The sequence below is a fragment of the Podarcis tiliguerta genome (assembly GCF_965153285.1).
Source record: "Podarcis tiliguerta genome assembly, chromosome: 2".
Classification (NCBI taxonomy): Eukaryota; Metazoa; Chordata; class Lepidosauria; order Squamata; family Lacertidae; genus Podarcis; species Podarcis tiliguerta.
The window spans coordinates 37208321-37225766 of NC_139535.1; the positions used below are offsets into that span (position 1 = coordinate 37208321).

Below are 17446 nucleotides of genomic sequence, written 5' to 3' on the forward strand. Positions count from 1 at the left end.
AGTTAGGACTTGGCATTTGGTTTCTAAAAGCAGAACAATTTGGCTTGTGTGGAGCAATAGCACTGGCAGACACGAAAACTGTAATATTCATCATTGGGAATAATCAGAGCAAGGAGGGAAAAACTCAGGAAATAAGATGTCAAGGGCAGATCGTTGCCACAGGGGCAGGTTGAAGACAGATTATAAAATGGAGACCAGCAGGTTGGCTGAAGGTATAGAGGGAGGACCACCACCTCATTATAAATTGTACAGAGAAAACAGCCAATATTTGCATTCCTCAGTAGTACCCAGTTGGCCCTGGACCATCACTTAACTTCTCAGGCCAGAATAATAGGACTCCTGGCTGAAATGGCCTATAGTTCTTTCCAACAACCAGCATAGATCCTAGTTGGAGCCTCACAGAATCGAACAGAAGAAACATTGTGGCTTAAGCCTTTAATTGGCATGCTCATAAAAGGTAAAGGTAAAGGTACCCCTGCCCGTACGGGCCAGTCTTGCCAGACTCTAGGGTTGTGCGCTCATCTCACTCTAAAGGCCAGGAGCCAGCGCTGTCCGCAGACACTTCAGGGTCACGTGGCCAGCGTGACATCGCTGCTCTGGCGAGCCAGTGCAGCACACGGAACGCCGTTTACCTTCCTGCTAGTAAGCGGTCCCTATTTATCTACTTGCACCCGGGGGTGCTTTCGAACTGCTAGGTTGGCAGGCGCTGGGACCAAACAACAGGAGCGCACCCCGCCGCGGGGATTCGAACCGCCGACCTTTCGATCGGCAAGTCCTAGGCGCTGAGTGCTCATTAGATAAGAAGAATTCTGCAGGTTCAGGCCAAAGTTGCGCCTCGTGAAGCACACTGTTTCCCACAATGGTTCACTATATGCCTCTGGGAAGTCCACCAGCAGGACATGAAGGCAAGTGGCTCTCTACCTCTCTTGCCCCCAGCAACTAGAATTCAGGATTTCGATGGGGTATTTTTGTTCAGACCTGGCCATATATGTCTTTACCCTGTCCATCGGTGTCTGAGATGTGTGTTTTCAGGGCCCATCCTTTTCCTGTGACTCTACTCTGTTTTAACTTTAATTCTGTATTTTAAATTGTAACCCTAGGACCTGCTGGTGAAGGCTGTGTTATAAATTTAATACTACTACTACTAATAAAAGCTGTAGTTGCTAACTTTTCGTGTCAGTCTGGCATACAGAGAAGACTTAGCCTGCTTTCAGATAGGCGTTTTCAAAAGACAGGCTTTTAGGAGATCTAGACAAGGACTGCCGCGTTGTCAACTTTGAGACCTAACAGAAGACTAAAGACTATCAGCTTCAAAGAGAGACTGTTGTACTCCATCACAGTGTCTCAACCTTCCCGCTCTGCCAGCAATATATCAAAGAGTAGACCTATATATTTCTTTTCAAACTAGCAGTGCTTTCTCACTCATTGATTCCAGAAGTTAATGACTTCACTTCTACACGTCTTGCATAGCTACTCATGTGATAATGTTTCCTTCATGTGATAATGTTTCCTTTGCTCCCATAATGAACAGCAGGAACTGTTTCACTGAATAAGGATGAATGGAAGGCAGAGTTTGTTACATCCTACTCCAATAAAATCTTCTAGATATGTCCTAGTTTATTTGTATATGTCAGGGTTGGGCATGGAGAGAGCCAGGCGTCAAAAACTGGGGGAAAGGACCCAATAGGATAGGCACCAGCTTCTAAGGGCCAAAGCACTTGGGGGGGAGGTTTTTTAGGGGGGCGGGCCCCCTCAATGTTCAGATGTGTTTGACTCCACCCCCTGGCTCCTTGCGATGCCGCACACACAATGTCAGGACGTTGCATCGGGTCCCCTCAATCCTCCTGAGAAGCTGGTGCCTCTACCCAAGAGGTAGCAGGATCAGAAAGCAAATCAGAAGCCAGGACTGGAGAACAAGTCAAGACTCAGGATAAGACCAGAAATGTAACAGACAATGGAGTTCAGGGAGGTCTTCTCACTCAGGCAAAGCTCAGCTGGAAAAGGAGGCCTTTATGCTAATGGCTATCCTGGAACCCAATCAGATCTGGAAGACTCTGCTAGGAGAGGCTGCAGTTATGCAATTTCCAGCATGGGCCAGTGGCCAGTAGTTCTTGACCTTTCAAGCCCCTTAACAGATTGGGATCAGGTTATTTGAGGGACCACCTTCACATCTATAAACTTGCCCAGGGCATAAAATAGATTATGGAGCTCCTGCTAGTGTGCACACGGGTTAGATTCATCAGGTTGGTGAGAACAAGAGAAAGGAGCATTTCTGCGGGGGCCTCATCCTTATTGTATGCCCTTCCACAGGAGGTCTGACCTCTCACAAGGCATGCCTGTCCATTTCTAAATGGGCCTTAAAGACCCGGTGTTTCAGTGGTGGCTTTATATTTTACAGTTTACAATGCAAAATATTTTACAGTTACTGCCCACCAACCACATAAAATAGTCCAACTAAGTTTTGCTCAGAATAGACCCATGGAAATTAATGGAGCCTAGCCACTCATGTTTCTTAATTTCAGTGAGACGTCTCTGATTGGGACTCACAGTGGATTCAACCCAATGTTTTCCTAGAGGTTCCCAGTGGAGATTGCAACAGGCTTGGCCTTAGGACATCAAACAACACCACAGTTCACAAGTACGCTATAGCCACATGTAATGGTGTGGCAGGATAAGAAGATGTCCTCAGATTCTCCCTTCATCCTTCCCGTGAATGGAAGAGTATCGTCTTCTAACAGTGCATGCTTGCAAGATAGACCTTTGCAGTTTTATGGTGGATCGATTTGATGCATTTCTTAAGAGTTCTGGGACCAAGGAAATCTGTCCCCACTCTACCACAAAGTTTGTTAGTCACCTTGGTTCCAACATCACCTCTCAGGCTTCCCTACCTCACTGGCTTATTGTGATAGTGAAGGGAAGAACCTATATACACCACCCTGAGCTTTTGTAGGAAGGATGGGGTGGAAATAAAATAGCTCATGGGGAATCCAGTCTGGAGGACATACCTTCCCTGAAGAGTATTGAAATTGAGCAAATTAACCGCTTTTTTAAAAAGAGCTTAAAAAGCTCTTTTTGCACTGAGTTTTCCAGAACTGGAAGGAGCTTTCCCCCTCCTTGCTTACCGGGCAAGTCCCAATCAATGCACGGGCTCTGCGATGTTCTTGCAAGATGTCAGATGACCCTGCAATAGCTCATAAGAGCATTCCAGAGCCCGCACACTGAGTGGGACTTGCCTGGTAAGCAAGGCAGAGATCATATTGTATATAATGAGAACCCTACCACCTAAGCAGACTATTCAGAACTCTTGCTGGGAGCCACAATATTTTCTTTTGATGAGTTTACTCCAGAAAGGAAAAGCAGAGCGAATGAATTTCTTTTTATTCCTTTGATCTGAAGTTGATAATTGTAAGCATCCATAAACATGAGAAAACTGTAGAATACCACTTATTTAAAGATGGATGTTATGAATGTGTTTTCTTTTGCAAAGCAAAACCTCCATTTGCTGTAACAACAGAAATTTTAACATTCTTTTTTTAAAAAGAAAAAGAAATCCTGCTTCTGCCTTTTGATGATTTTCTTAGTACTTTTCTTAATATCTTGAAAACAACCTTAGTTTCTTCTCTTGAAATCAGGCCAAGATGAGAATAAGCTGCTTTGACCTGAGAAACTCTTATGATTATACAGTTTGCAGGCTTGCTGATTTCTGGAAGCAGAAAAATTAGGGAGCAGCAGAGACAGGCAGAGCAATTATCCTAAGTAACACAATGGTGTGTCAAATGTATTGGTTTCTGTAGAGTTACAAGTTAACTAGTTATTTATAAATTAATTGATATATATTAGTGTCCTGACTCCCATTCCAACTGTCACAAGACCAAACAGGTTCATGAAAAAGAAAATCTAGAGTTTACTAAAACAATAATAATCTCAAATTACATACCCTAGGGCTAGTATCCTAGTGTCCTCTGTATGATCCCAGTACACATTTCTTGCTACCTTTCTCTCCAAGGCATACATAAACTTTTCATGTCTTAGGAATCCCACCTTGAACTGACTATAGATTAGCTACCTGTAGATAGAGTCTTGGTCTACCTGCCCCCTGCCCCATCACAGGCAACAGGATCCTTTCAATTTTCCCACCTTCGAAGAAGAGATGTGTCATCTCCCATATACACAGTGGAGTACTCTCTGCTCAATTTAGCTGCAGAGTAGGACAAGCCAACCTAGCAGTTCGAAAGCACGTCAAAGTGCAAGTAGATAAGTAGATTCCACTCCAGCGGGAAGGTAAATGGTGTTTCTGTGCACTGCTCTGGTTCGCAAGAAGCGGCTTAGTCATGCTGGCCAAATGACCTGGAAGCTGTACGCCGGCTCCCTCGACCAATAAAGCGAGAGGAGCGCCGCAACCCCAGAGTCGGCCACGACTGGACCTAATGGTCAGGGGTCCCTTTACCTTTACCTAGGACAGGTACAGAAAGTTAACCCTATAATCCTCACCCATAGAAGAAAAATATGCACTCCCATATAATACGCAGCAGTGTATAAAAGCAGAGCCCATGCAAACAGTCCATATCAGCAAAGTTTGTTTCCTCCACCCAGCCTATTTTCTTACCATCTCAAGAGAGACCTCACAATGAGTGGAGCAGCAAGGAAGAGTCCTTGTCGTCTCCCTTTAGGAAGTGACCATACTGGGCCCAGAGAGTGTGGTAAGCAAATGAGCAAATAGAGAGATGGCAGGAGGTGGCCTCACTGAGAGCAATCAACGCCACTGATGACAGAGAGGAACTGGTATAAGGCAAGAATCATGACCCTGGGGAGAATCTGTCTCCTTCTTACCTTGTAGACACTCCTCCCTGGGTGAGCATGTGCAAATCATATCAAAAGCAGGAAGAGTATCTGCCACTGGCATGATTGGGATCCAGCTGTTTCAGGTGTGTGTGTGTTTTTTAGAAAACCAATGCTTGAGCACAGAGAATGACATTCTTGCTTGTCCATCGTTAGGTCACAACTTATTGGGATGGTCAAGTCTTGTATCTTTTACTTACACAAAAGTCCTTTAGGGCAATTTGCTGGGGGAAAGAAATGCAGAGCTAGCCTCAGGGACACTTGAGGGCTATGTTGTTTAGTCGTTCAGTCGTGTCCGACTCTTCGTGACCCCATGGACCAGAGCACGCCAGGCACTCCTGTCTTCCACTGCCACCCGCAGTTTGGTCAGATTCATGTTTGTAGCTTCGAGAACACTGTCTAACCATCTCGTCCTCTGTCGTCCCCTTCTCCTTGTGCCCTCCATCTTTCCCAACATCAGGGTCTTTTCCAGTGAGTCTTCTCTTCTCATGAGGTGGCCAAAGTATTGGAGCCTCAGCTTCACGATCTGTCCTTCCAGTGAGCACTCAGGGCTGATTTCCTTAAGAATGGATGCGTTTGATCTTCTTGCAGTCCATGGGACTCTCAAGAGTTTCCTCCAGCACCATAATTCAAAAGCGTCAATTCTTCGGCGATCAGCCTTCTTTATGGTCCAGCTCTCACTTCCATACATCACTACTGGGAAAACCATAGCTTTTACTATACGGACCTTTGTTGGCAAGGTGATGTCTCTACTTTTTAAAATGTTATCTAGGTTTGCCATTGCTTTCCTCCCAAGAAGCAGGCGTCTCTTAATTTCGTGGCTGCTGTCACCATCTGCAGTGATCATGGAGCCCAAGAAAGTAAAATCTCTCACCATCTGCAGTGATCATGGAGCCCAAGAAAGTAAAATCTCTCACTGCCTCCATTTCCTCCCCTTCTATTTGCCAGGAGGTGATGGGCCCAGTGGCCATGATCATATATTGGGAAATCACTAACTTAATGCATTTGCTGATCCTTCTTGTAGGACTACCGTTTGCTAGCATAGACGTTAGGGCACTTTATTTCTCAATATGTAAGAAACCCAAGCCAAGTAAGAAACCCAAGTAAGAAACCCAAGCCTTTCTTACTTCCTGAAGACAGCCGTATACATCTGGCCTTTTACTTTCCCATTCCCTAGAATCCACACATCAAATACCATTTACCACATTTACCTACTATTTTTTTATTTCCTTTGGCTGTTATTTAGGATGAAGTGTTCAGCTCCTTCTCTGGCACTTTGGGGACTAATTTAGCTGCACTGAGTCTCTTTTGGAGCTTAATTCCCTATTTTCAAAGAGAAACTATTTCCACTTCAGTTGAACCCTTCTTGTACTGGAGTCTTCCAGGCTGCCAGCTGTGTGAAAACTTAGGAGGGCTGCCTGTGCGCACACGCACACACGTACAGGCACACACACACACTTTCCTTTTCTCAAAAGCCCCAATTATGCAAACAGATTGAGGGACTTGAAAGTAAATCAGAGAAGCAGGGGAGTTTGCAATGTAAATGATTTGCCATAAGGGACATGACCTCATTTCAATATTCGGAGGAGGGGGATGTGTACAGAAGAATCAAAACAAAACATGATGTTAGTGCAGCTTGAAAGATGGGCATACATATCACAACCCTAAACACATTTGCTTGGAACTTAGCGCTGCTGATTTCACTAGAACTTTTCCCCAAGTCCATCTGAGAGGGTGAGGGTTTATGGCATGAAACTGCCCCCCCCCAAAAAACAAACCCACACAGTATGATGGGTAAAAATAATATTCTTTGTTTACCAATTGATTTAGTAGATTTATATTCCAAATTTTCAATTCAAAATGTTCCCAGGATAGCAACTATATGTAAAAATATAAAATGAAATATTTAGATATAAAATATCTAAATAATTATCAAAACTCTGGCATCAGTCATTCTATTGAGTGATTAAAATGGAAACTATCTAAGAATGATTTAAACATGACTAAAAAGCTTGGGGCAATTAACAGTCTTTTGTGACATCTAAATGGCATAGGTGCACTGGATAAAGGCACTCAAAAGACAAGGTGCCACCACAGAGAGACAGTCTTGCTTCCTTTTGCCGGCTGCTACACCTCCAAAGGTGGGATGTGATAACTTCATATCAGAAGTGTAACTTAACTATAAATAGAAACTCAAAAAGTTGATCTCTTAGGTTGATGAACTCAAAGGTGGTGCAGGTCACATCACCGCCATGAAATGAAAACAAGCCATCAAAATGAATGGCCCTTCAGTACCCTAACCCTAAGTATCAGCATGGCATAAAGTTTGAACTTTTGTTTGACTTAACTTTTCATGAGAAGCTTGCCTATGTTCTCTAAGCTCAGATAGGACCAACTGTGCAGGTGGACTTATTACTGAGTCAGTTTGATTAAAGCTGGAGAGAAGTGGCCCAGTAGAGTATAAAACAGCTTATTTTATTTATTATTTCTATTTATATACCACTTACTATCTAAAAGATCTTGAAGCCATTTATAATACATAAATATGGGTATATCTACACACAATAGGTACAATAACACCATGTCATAATACAGAAACAGTATCCATATCCATAATCATAATATAAAATGTATAAAACCTGAGAGTATTGCAAAGGAGTATTGTATAATATAAAAATTGAAACAACACAGCATGTATACAGGCATTTATCCAATCCCATTCATCATCCATTCCACACAACCACTACAACCATTCTCTACTTTAAGCATCACCTCTATCAACCAACCACACTCAACAATAGTACAACCCACATAAAACACTCACTGTCAAGCATACACATATAATATATATTCCTAATACCAGAAGCAGTAATGGGCTCATGTCCCACTTCCACTGGACAGTCTAATACTCCTCTCCCTTCTTTCACCTGAGAGGGGCCCAGATTTAAATCAGAGCAGACTCTCACCCTGGAGGGTATAGAACTACTGTCTCTCAGTTACAGAATCACAACATACTGTACATAGCACTACACAACCTCTGGAAACACAGGTGTGATGCTCCTATGTTGGGGACCATTAACCATGTGTAAAGTAGCTAAAGCATACGATCCATGGGTTATATACCAGAGGTTTGGAAGTACTGAAATACCCAGTCATCTAAATGAGGAGGTACCCTGTACTAAACAAGGAGTGGTATGTTACCAATCACATGCTAAACTTAGTAACATAGATAAAATAAAGGAGGGGGGCAAACTTTTTTTAAAAAAACAGCATTGTGGGGGACCCCACCTTTCTACATTGAGCTTTTTCCTTTCTCATTTGGGATTCTACTCAGGTCTGACTGTACAGTGTTCTCATATTCATGAAGGGTTATATGTAGAGATGGTGATGATTTGTAAATAATGGGCTCTTGACACAGATGTCTGTTGCTTCTAATATTCCTTTAGTACAAGTTAGGTGCTCTTACCTTGAAATTCTTTCTCTGTCCTTGATTAATAACAAGGTCTTTCTGAGCTCTTCTGCCTATGCAGTCACCATTCATCAGACCAGGCCAGTAAGGTCAGGAGACACCGCTGGCACATGCTCAGAATGTGATTAATTTAGTCTTTTGCTTGGACTCAATGAGAAACTGTCCTTTCCTGATTGCTTCATTTTAGTCTAGCCTCATTATCCCCATTGCCAACTGGAGACGTTTTTCCCAGTCCCAGTCTTTGAATCACCAAGTCCAGCCAACTATCCTGAGATCCTTGCTTCTACCAGGGACTCATGCTGGGTTTTCTTTTACCAGGATCAGGTTTCACCACCACATTGGGAAAAAGACGTTTGCAATGGTGAAAGAAGAGAGCCACTGAAAAACGTGCCTTCTCTACAGTAGCAGCTGACACCTTGCTGTCTGCTGTCTGATCACCACCACCAGTGTCTAACTCCTCTTCTGCATTTCAGGGTCCAGGGCGATGGGACTCAGGACGACACATAATGAGCAGGAGTGTCGCACAGCTGCTTAAGCAATGCACTGCTCTTTACTACTCCACACTACACTTCCAGCACTGTTTTGCTAGAGCATGCATGCACTAAAATATTAGGCCACAATGTAGAATTCTGCCTGAAAGATAAATCATTTTCTAGTTGGGAAATCGGTAATAGGTGTCCCAATGAGATTAGGGTGATGGTGTCAGAGGCCATGAATGAGATTCCTCTTCAATGGGTGATGGAGAAAAACACTCCAAACCTGAGGGGGAAGGGCATGGATATAGCACTGCCCTTCTCAAACTCTACTGCAGAAGTTCCAGAAAGACCTGAGGCTGCCTGCTCTGCCACAGTAGGAGGTAACTGGGGAAGGCTGGGTCCCTTTAAGTAAAGCAGCACTTTGCAGTGGGGGCAGGATTAGCAATTAGGCTGCACCTGCCACTGCTCCTAAGGACTGCATTTCCGTTTCTTCCTTGCTGAAATAACTTTAGAGCTTTGTGTCTGCTTTCCAGACTGCACTGTCAGTCAGGAGTAGGGTGTGACCATCACTTGTTATGGGTGTTGCAGGTTGGAGCCACTATGAGCTGATTGTTTTGGTACATCACCCAGTCCTTAACATTTCTTGTTGAAGTCACAGTTCACCACTTCCTAGGGTTAAGAAAGTTTTGCAGGACGTCTTGTGGGCTTCAGAGATAACGCACATCTAAAAATGCACAAGTGACTTCTGTATGTAACTCTCTGCTAAAGAATGTTATTGTGCATTGGCCATCTGCCTTTCCCAATCAGAAGTACGCTGACTAAGAGGTCTAGGTTCAGTGTCTCCTTTTCTCCGACCTGCAAAATGCCATCAGCTCTCAAGTTGTGCTTAAACAACACCACCCTCCACTTCTGCCTCTAGCCCTTCATACAGGTAGAAAGTTACTAAAAGAGAGATTTTTACTAGTCCAATTAGCAGAGGTTTTTGCAACTTTGTGTGTTTATAGGTTGTTGCTGTTGTTTTCACTTTATCCTCTGGATTTCTATAAGCTGTATTATATAAATGAGCTTTAGCGGAGATGAGGGAGGAGTGAGAGGGAGGTAACTTTTCTACCATCTTTCATGCAGTTTGATCCAGCTTGTTAACACACTCTGTTGCTATTGTAATTAATTATTTAATCCTTCTCCCTCGGTGCTATAATATCAGCCCCCATTTCTGCTGAGATTCACAGTTCTTAAGTTTTCCTGTGAGCACTTCATGCTATCTTGAAATGCAGTGTGGACTAGAGAGCTTAGAAATTAGGATTTTAAAGGGACCACTGTGGCATCCGTGGTTTCCTGACTTTTCTATTTATCTCTTTCTAATGCTGCCACAGGGGTCAATCAGATCCAGATTGTGATGTGCACCAAATATGGACTGAGAGCTGCAATACAGCTCTCAGGTGTGCAGTCATTCCTGATGACAGTGGGGAATGTAGCAAGTTTTTATTTTATTTTCCTTCTTATCAGTCCATTACTGCACTGTATCTCCAGTTTTCCCCAGCATATTTTTTCTGCATTCATTCATTCATTTAATTTTTTAATATTAGCCTGGCTCCAAGGAACTCCCTTTTCATTGCCTTAGCATGGGGGTAGTGAATCTGTGGCCCTCCAGATGTTTTTGAAGTCCCATCAGTTCCAACGAGCATGGCCAGTTTTTAGGGGTGATGAATGCCCTAGTTCAGTAACATCTGGAGGGTCACAGGTTTGCCCCACCTCTCCTCATCTTTTCTGTCAGTCTGTATCTGGGCAGGTTTTTCTAAATTAGGTAAGGACAAAATTCTAACCTCTGAGATTATTACAGACCCTCCAAGTGCCCCTATTTTCCTGAGATGTCCCTGATTTAGAGAAGGCTTCTCGGTTTCTGATTTGACCCCGGAATATCCCACTTTTCCTTAGGATGTCCTTATTTTCATTGGAGAAATCTTTGGGGGCATGGTGTCATCTGACCCCTGAGCTATCTGAAGGCAATCCTGTATAGGGAAGGTTTTTCATGTTTAATTATGTTTTTTTAATATGTTGGAAGCTGCCCAGAGTGGCTGGTGCAACCAGTAAGATGTGTGGGGTATAAATAGTAAAATTATCATTATGGAATGGGATGTCCCTACTTTCATCGGAGCAATGTTGGAGGGTTTGTGTTTACTGCAGCCTTTAGCTACTGAACAAGCACTGTAAATAATAGAGTATCCCTGTGCTTTTGATCAAGTCATTAGACCTTACATCCACAGGGGGCCTTGGGCCTTGGCTTTTAAAGCTTTGCCCCTGCTCGCTTCTCCCAAAGGCCTTTGTACTATATCAGAAAGTCTGTGAACACAGCAAGTTCCCCCTCGGGCTATGTTTGAGGGGGAGTTTCTTTTCTTCCCCCATGCCTGTCAGATCCATTGTAGGCACGCTGCCTGACTTCCAAGACTCTGCTTCTGCAGAAGTTTGTGTGAAATATTATCTCCCAAGGCCTTAAAGCAGACATGGAACCTCTAGAGGCCTCAGCACTACGTACGATGTGTTGCATCACGATGTTCGCACCAGGTCTTGCTGTTCAGAGTGGGTGAAGATGCTTAAATCTGGCCCACATTCAGCCTAATAACAACACTAACAATTTTATTATTTGTACCCTGCCCATCTGACTGGGTTGCCCCAGCCACTCTGGGATGTTTCCAACAAGTATAAAAAGCCGTATATAAAAAAACTGGACTTCATAATATTTTGCACTTGTTAAGCAAGTGGTTGTGAAGGGTGAAGCTGACGACCAAAAGGAAGACATGAGTCACTCTTGGGCCCAGATGGGACTCTTAACACAACAACAGGGACAGCCTGTGAGTGAGCAGGCTGCCATAATAGGCCGTTGATTTGGGGCATCATGAAGTGGCAGGAAATTGCTATTTGTTTTATTTTTATTGTATTTTTTTCCCTGTCAAGTAGGTGGAGAGGCACCTTAGCTTGGATAGGGATATAGGCAGGGGGTTACATTTACACCTCAGGCAGGAAAACATCTCGAGCAGGCCCTGAGGGCCAGTAGAAAATTTGGCAGCCATTACTGCTGTTAGGGCAAGCTACCACCCATTCTCACCATTGCTCACTGTTCCTTCTGCACACAAGAGTGGTGCTCTGGACATGGGAGGGCATGTTGCTGAACTGCAACAACCATCAGCCCCAGCTGTTGTAAGCCAAAAATGGCTTATCTTCTGAGTTTACACCAATAAAACTCAGAGACAAGAGGAGTTAGGAGTCCATTGTTGTTTATTGCTAAGCAATAGGTTACAGTTGAATTGTTTCGCCAAACTGCAACCCCACCCAGTGGTCCCGGTAGGGGTATTTATAAATTTCAAACAAAGCATTTCAATTTCCACCAATCATATACATCATTACCTCATTTCATGTTTAATACACATGAACAATAAGCGTTAGCAATTTCTGCTGATTCAGTTCTGGTTCCCACCGCTTTCTGTTAAAGTTCTAATTTCTGTTACATTGTGCTAGTATGCATGTTGGGAACCTGTGTTATGCGTAGCTATTTGCACCATGTATCAACTTATGTTCTAGCTTATGAGCTGTATCTTTGTGATTCACATATTAGCTGTACTTCTGCCCCAGTGTGGGCGGGGGGCGGCAGCTTGCAAAATCATCAGTTTCATAAAGCAACAGGTTACCATAACTTCTCTATTCGAAGCACATTCAAGGATTTATAGGGGTTCACATTTCTTGCGGCCCTTTGGGCCACCACCACACAGCAAACATGGCTAATGGGAAGGGGTGATGGGATTTGCAGTTCAGCAACATCCAGAGGGCCAAAGGTTCCCCACACCTGGTCTACATTGACTGGTAGTGTCTTTTCATGTTTTCAGACAGGGCTTTTCCCAGCCCTACCTAGGGAGGTCAGTGACTGAACCAGAGGCCTGATTGTTACATCCTGATTTGTATCTGGTCATCCTAATTATTACTGCTGTTACTACTTGGAGGATAGCTCCAAGGACAAAAATTGTGCCATGTTGCGTAGTTATCTGGAGATTCTGAGTACTTTGTCTTTCTGTACATTCCTTTCTCAACCACCCTGGCACCAGCTAGCCCGGAATGTTAAGTGCATCATCATGTCCTGACCTCTCCTTATCTATCTGTATACATCCTCTCTTTATCACCCCGGAATGTTAAGTGCACTCTGTACGTTCTCTGAGTCTCACCATATCAATCACTATAGATTGTTTACTAAGGAAGTCTCCATGCCTGTCTAACTCTGTGTTCCCTCTATCTAATAATGATTAATGTCTTATACGCAACCGTTGTATGTCTTATACACAACCCTTGTAACCCATGTAACGCACCACGTGTAACCAATCAGCAGCAAGCACATACGAGGCAATGCTGTAATATTCAATAAAAGGGACTCTCCGAGACATGCTCGAGGAGATGCCTCCCAGATGACACCCACTACTCGTCTGTCGTTTATTTCAACCCAACAGTGCCATGTGAGAACATCGCTAAGGTTTGTCTTGTCCTGGTTCCATGCAGGGCTTTTAGAAGAAATCTGTATGAATCCTTAAAAATCCACATCGTGGTTTGTTTGTTTTTTTAAATGTACACGTTAAAAACAAAGCAAAACCTTACGAGTTGGTACTAGTTGTGTGTGCTTACAAGGTGGTCCTAGTCTTGTGGAGGAAATTGAATGTAAAATATGCATAGGACTCCCACTTGAGAGTGATGGAACGTCAGCAAGATTTGTCATTCGCAGGAAAACTTGATGCAAGGATTTCAGCACACATGGCAGCAGGAAACATCTGTTTCAACTTGTCATTGTATACAGGCTGAATGTGCTTTTCAAACAAAAAGAAAAGACAGACAACCCTCAGATCACCTTGTATGCAAATCTATAAGATTTGGGGATACTTCAGTGTGTATGTTCCAAACTGCCCCTCTGCTCCAATCCTCACATTGCTGCGGGCCAGGCATAGGCAAACTCAGCCCTCCAGATGTTTTGGGACTACAACTCCCATCATCCCTAGCTAACAGGACCAGTTGTCAGGGATGATGGGAATTGTAGTCTCAAAACATATGGAGGGCCGAGTTTGCCTATGCCTGCTCTGGGCAGATTAGATCAGTTGCATTCACTTCTGAATTATGACTTGGCAGATTCTGCCTCCATCCTAGACTACTACATGTGCCAAAATTGAGTTGAACCAGGGCCTAGAGTACAAATTCCAAAATATTGGAGATTCCTACCCTGGTTGTAACAATAGCACTGTTATAACCAGGACAAGTGAAAACATTTAAATGTATGGATAGGCCTTTGTAGAGATGAATCTATAACCCCAGCTGCTTGTTGATTTCATGGCACTGAATATATATATTTACAGCAAAATGACAAAACTCTTAAGTGAGGGTGAGCTTTAAAATGCCAGTTCTGTACAACTGCATTCTGAAGACCTACTTAGAGAAATTTGAAATTGCTCACATTAGTGTCTAAATATTTTATTGCATTTTAATTTGCTTTATTATGTTGTATGATTGCCCTGAGTACCTTGGCTTCATAAATAAAATTAGAGTTGTGCTGAAAGACTTTGCTGCATAAAAATTAATGTTTTAATGCTTGGGGACTTATAAAAAATTCAGCAGAGGTGGTTTTTTAAAAAAATAAAAATAAAAATCTGCTAATGATGGGGAGAGGGTCCAAAAATGTATGACTTCAGGTAATCAGATGTGTTAGGTCAGCAATCTCCAGTACACATATGAACCCAAATAAATTTCCTCAAAATAAAATTTGAGGAAAACATACCCATGGGTAACAATTTGGATTGAGACCTTAGGTCATTCGTTCCAGAACAGTCCTATAACCTTCAGCCTTCAGGATGACTACAATAATGTGGTACCTCGGGTTAAGTACTTAATTCGTTCCGGAGGTCCATTCTTAACCTGAAGCTGTTCCTAACCTGAAGCACCGCTTTAGCTAATGGGGCCTCCTGCTGCTGCCGCGCCACCAGAGCAAGATTTCTGTTCTTAACCTGAAGCACTATTTCTGGGTTAGTGGAGTCTGTAATCTGAAGCGTATGTAACCCAAGGTACCACTGTACAGTATTCTGTAGACCTATACTAACAGTACTTAATTCTACAGCAAAGTTAACTTGAAAATGGACAGGGGTACTACTTAGTCACATTCCAGATGTTAAAGAGTTCTTGTATCTTTAAATAAGTGCATAGAAAAAGCAATTTCATCAGCAGCAATTCTCTTCACCCTTGCCTGATGAGCAGTACCTGCTTAAATTCCATCTTCTTCTCCCAACTATAAAGCTGAGGAGTCAGATTATCTAGTTCTACCCTATGCTAGTAACCCTTTTAAAAAATGTAGATCAAATGATGCTATGGAAGGTCTCCATTTTCCTATGGCTATCCCAAAGTTGCTGTGGGTTGGAGTATGGAGTGCTGTAGAGTTGAAATACATGCGTATGTATTGCAATATGTTTGTATATCTAGAAAGTGGGTTGTGGGGTCATCTTTGCTGTTTGCTGTTGGCTGTCAGTGAGGAGGATGGAGATCGTCTCTTGGCTTTTTAAATCTTTCCTAGCTAGCGTGGTCTTTTGTAGGCTCAGCCTACCTCGGCCTCTGCTACCCCAGACCCTCTACACTGTACCAATTATGCGTATGATCCCCATAAATCTCATTACCCTCCAATGCTGTATTGTCCATAAAATTTAGTGGTTATAAACATTTGGAGAACTGACAGTGCTTGTGCTGAGACTTGTCCCAAAGTCCTGTAACCTGGATGTGTAATGAACCATTTGTGAGTGTGCTTCAGTTCAACATGCCAGAACCACTGAGGGCAAAACAAATCCTATTAATCCCCCTTTATTTTTTTTATTTTAAAAAGCGTATGAATTTGTTCTTTGAAGTGCAGCACTGTGACTTACCTTCATATAAATACGTTACTTTGTAATGCGCTGTGTGGTAAATGTTTTGCACAATGGACCCCCTAAGCTATTTTCTCCTTTCCCCAAGTCTACTGAACCAACCTTCAGTAATTAATACATGAAGCTCTGCATATTAGTCTTGCCTTTGTCTCCCTCACACCTATTTGTCTTGGCATTAGAGCGCTCTCCCCAGCAGTAGCTAAGCTGACCTGTGATATTTCACAATCTGCTTAACTGATCTCTGAGAAAGAGTTAATTATAGCTCCCCCACCCCACCCCTTCTTGCTCAAACTTGGTTGGGTATTATAATCAGAACTGTAATTATTCATGCTAATTGCTTGTTTGGGGAGTTGGAGTGAGGAAGGGAGAGCGCTAGTCCTTTACATGGGCGATTAGCTGATTGGACCAGGTTGCACTTCAGTAGAGCTGGACCTACTAATCTGAGGGGCTGCCCTAAGCTTGGGCGTGAGGAAATGCTGAAGTAACCCAAGTCCTGTGAAGGTGGAACGTGCCAGGTCAGACTGATGTTGCTTCCTCCCCTGGGACTGAAAAAAAAGAGCATGCACTTCTTGCAGACCTTCCTCCGGTGGAGGGCACTCAGAGGTATTTGCACTTTTGACAGGCCCTTTTCTTTTTGTTCTGGTGGCTTAATCACCTTTGTAATGAAGGGATGGGATGAGCTGCTTAGTGTTTTGCCTGATACTTCCTTTTAAAATGTGCCGCAGCCTCATACTGGAGGGCTGTATGTAATAGGATAATACGCTCCTGAGGTATTGATAAACCAAGGGTGCTTATATTTTGTTGATGAGCATGGCAAATTAGCATGTCATTTGAGCTCATTGAGCCTGTATGAACAAGCATGGGGGTCTTGTTCTTTCATCACTGTAGACATCTGGTGGGCTCCTAATGGTTGTAGATGGAAAAACTACCTGAATTTCTCTGTGACTTTTTTGCATCTCTAATGAGATGATTAGCTGTATGGGTAGAGGTGGAAGGGGGAGAATTTGCTATATTAGTTTAATGAGGTTTTTTTTTCCTCTTGACAATCTCCTCTTTATGTATTTCATGGCTGAACACATGAATGTTTCTGTGTATTGGCTAGCATGAAAAATTTGAAAGCTGGTTGTCTTGTAAAAATGGTAGCTTATTAACAAGAAAGGGGTGGTTCTTCAGGTTCAAGTCAAAAGTGGAGAAGCTATATTAAAAGACTTCCTGCTGGATTTTTAAAATTGAAACATTGCAGTGTGTATTATCTCTTTATACCTCAAACTGAGAAATAACTGTGCATGGTCTTAAGAACAGTGAGTGGGGGGCAAATGTCTCCTACTCTCCCTAAATGGTTTCCCTGGTAAATAAGTGTCTGCTTCTAGTTGGTACATAGGGACTCTAATGCAGGCTTGTCATTGTTAGTGGGTGTTACTCTGCCTAAAATGCTTAAAGCTACAATTAAAGCCCATGTACCTATTGAACTCAATCAGACATACATAGGAGGGTTAGTTTTGTGTGTGGAGAGAGAGAGAGAGGTTGTGGAAAAGAAAAATTATTTGGGCATGCATAAAACTACATGGTAAGTCTAACCCTTAAACAGTTTACTCAGAAGTAATGATTTTAAAACTGGTGAGAGGCTATTCTGGTAGGCTTCAAGATTGCAGCCAAAGTGTACGGTTTTGCAACCCATATTTAGTCCCATCAATCTCAATGAGATCTAGAGTAATAGTGCTTGTGATCTGCAG

At 42.9% G+C, this 17446-nt stretch overlaps 1 protein-coding gene across 7 annotated transcripts in view; it reads left to right on the forward strand.

Annotated features, from left to right (window-relative positions):
- The window catches only part of GRIP2 (glutamate receptor interacting protein 2), a 364422-nt gene that overhangs the window by 200809 nt on the left and 146167 nt on the right, over positions 1-17446 (forward strand). Inside the window, exon 1 of one of the 7 annotated variants that reach the window (XM_083426936.1) lies at positions 16088-16316. The exons of the other annotated variants lie outside the window; for them this stretch is intronic. Coding sequence (XP_083283062.1) covers positions 16238-16316 — 79 coding nt within the window. The 5' untranslated portion in view covers positions 16088-16237. Of the gene's footprint in view, positions 1-16087; positions 16317-17446 lie in introns of those variants that run through there. 7 annotated transcript variants of the gene reach the window in all.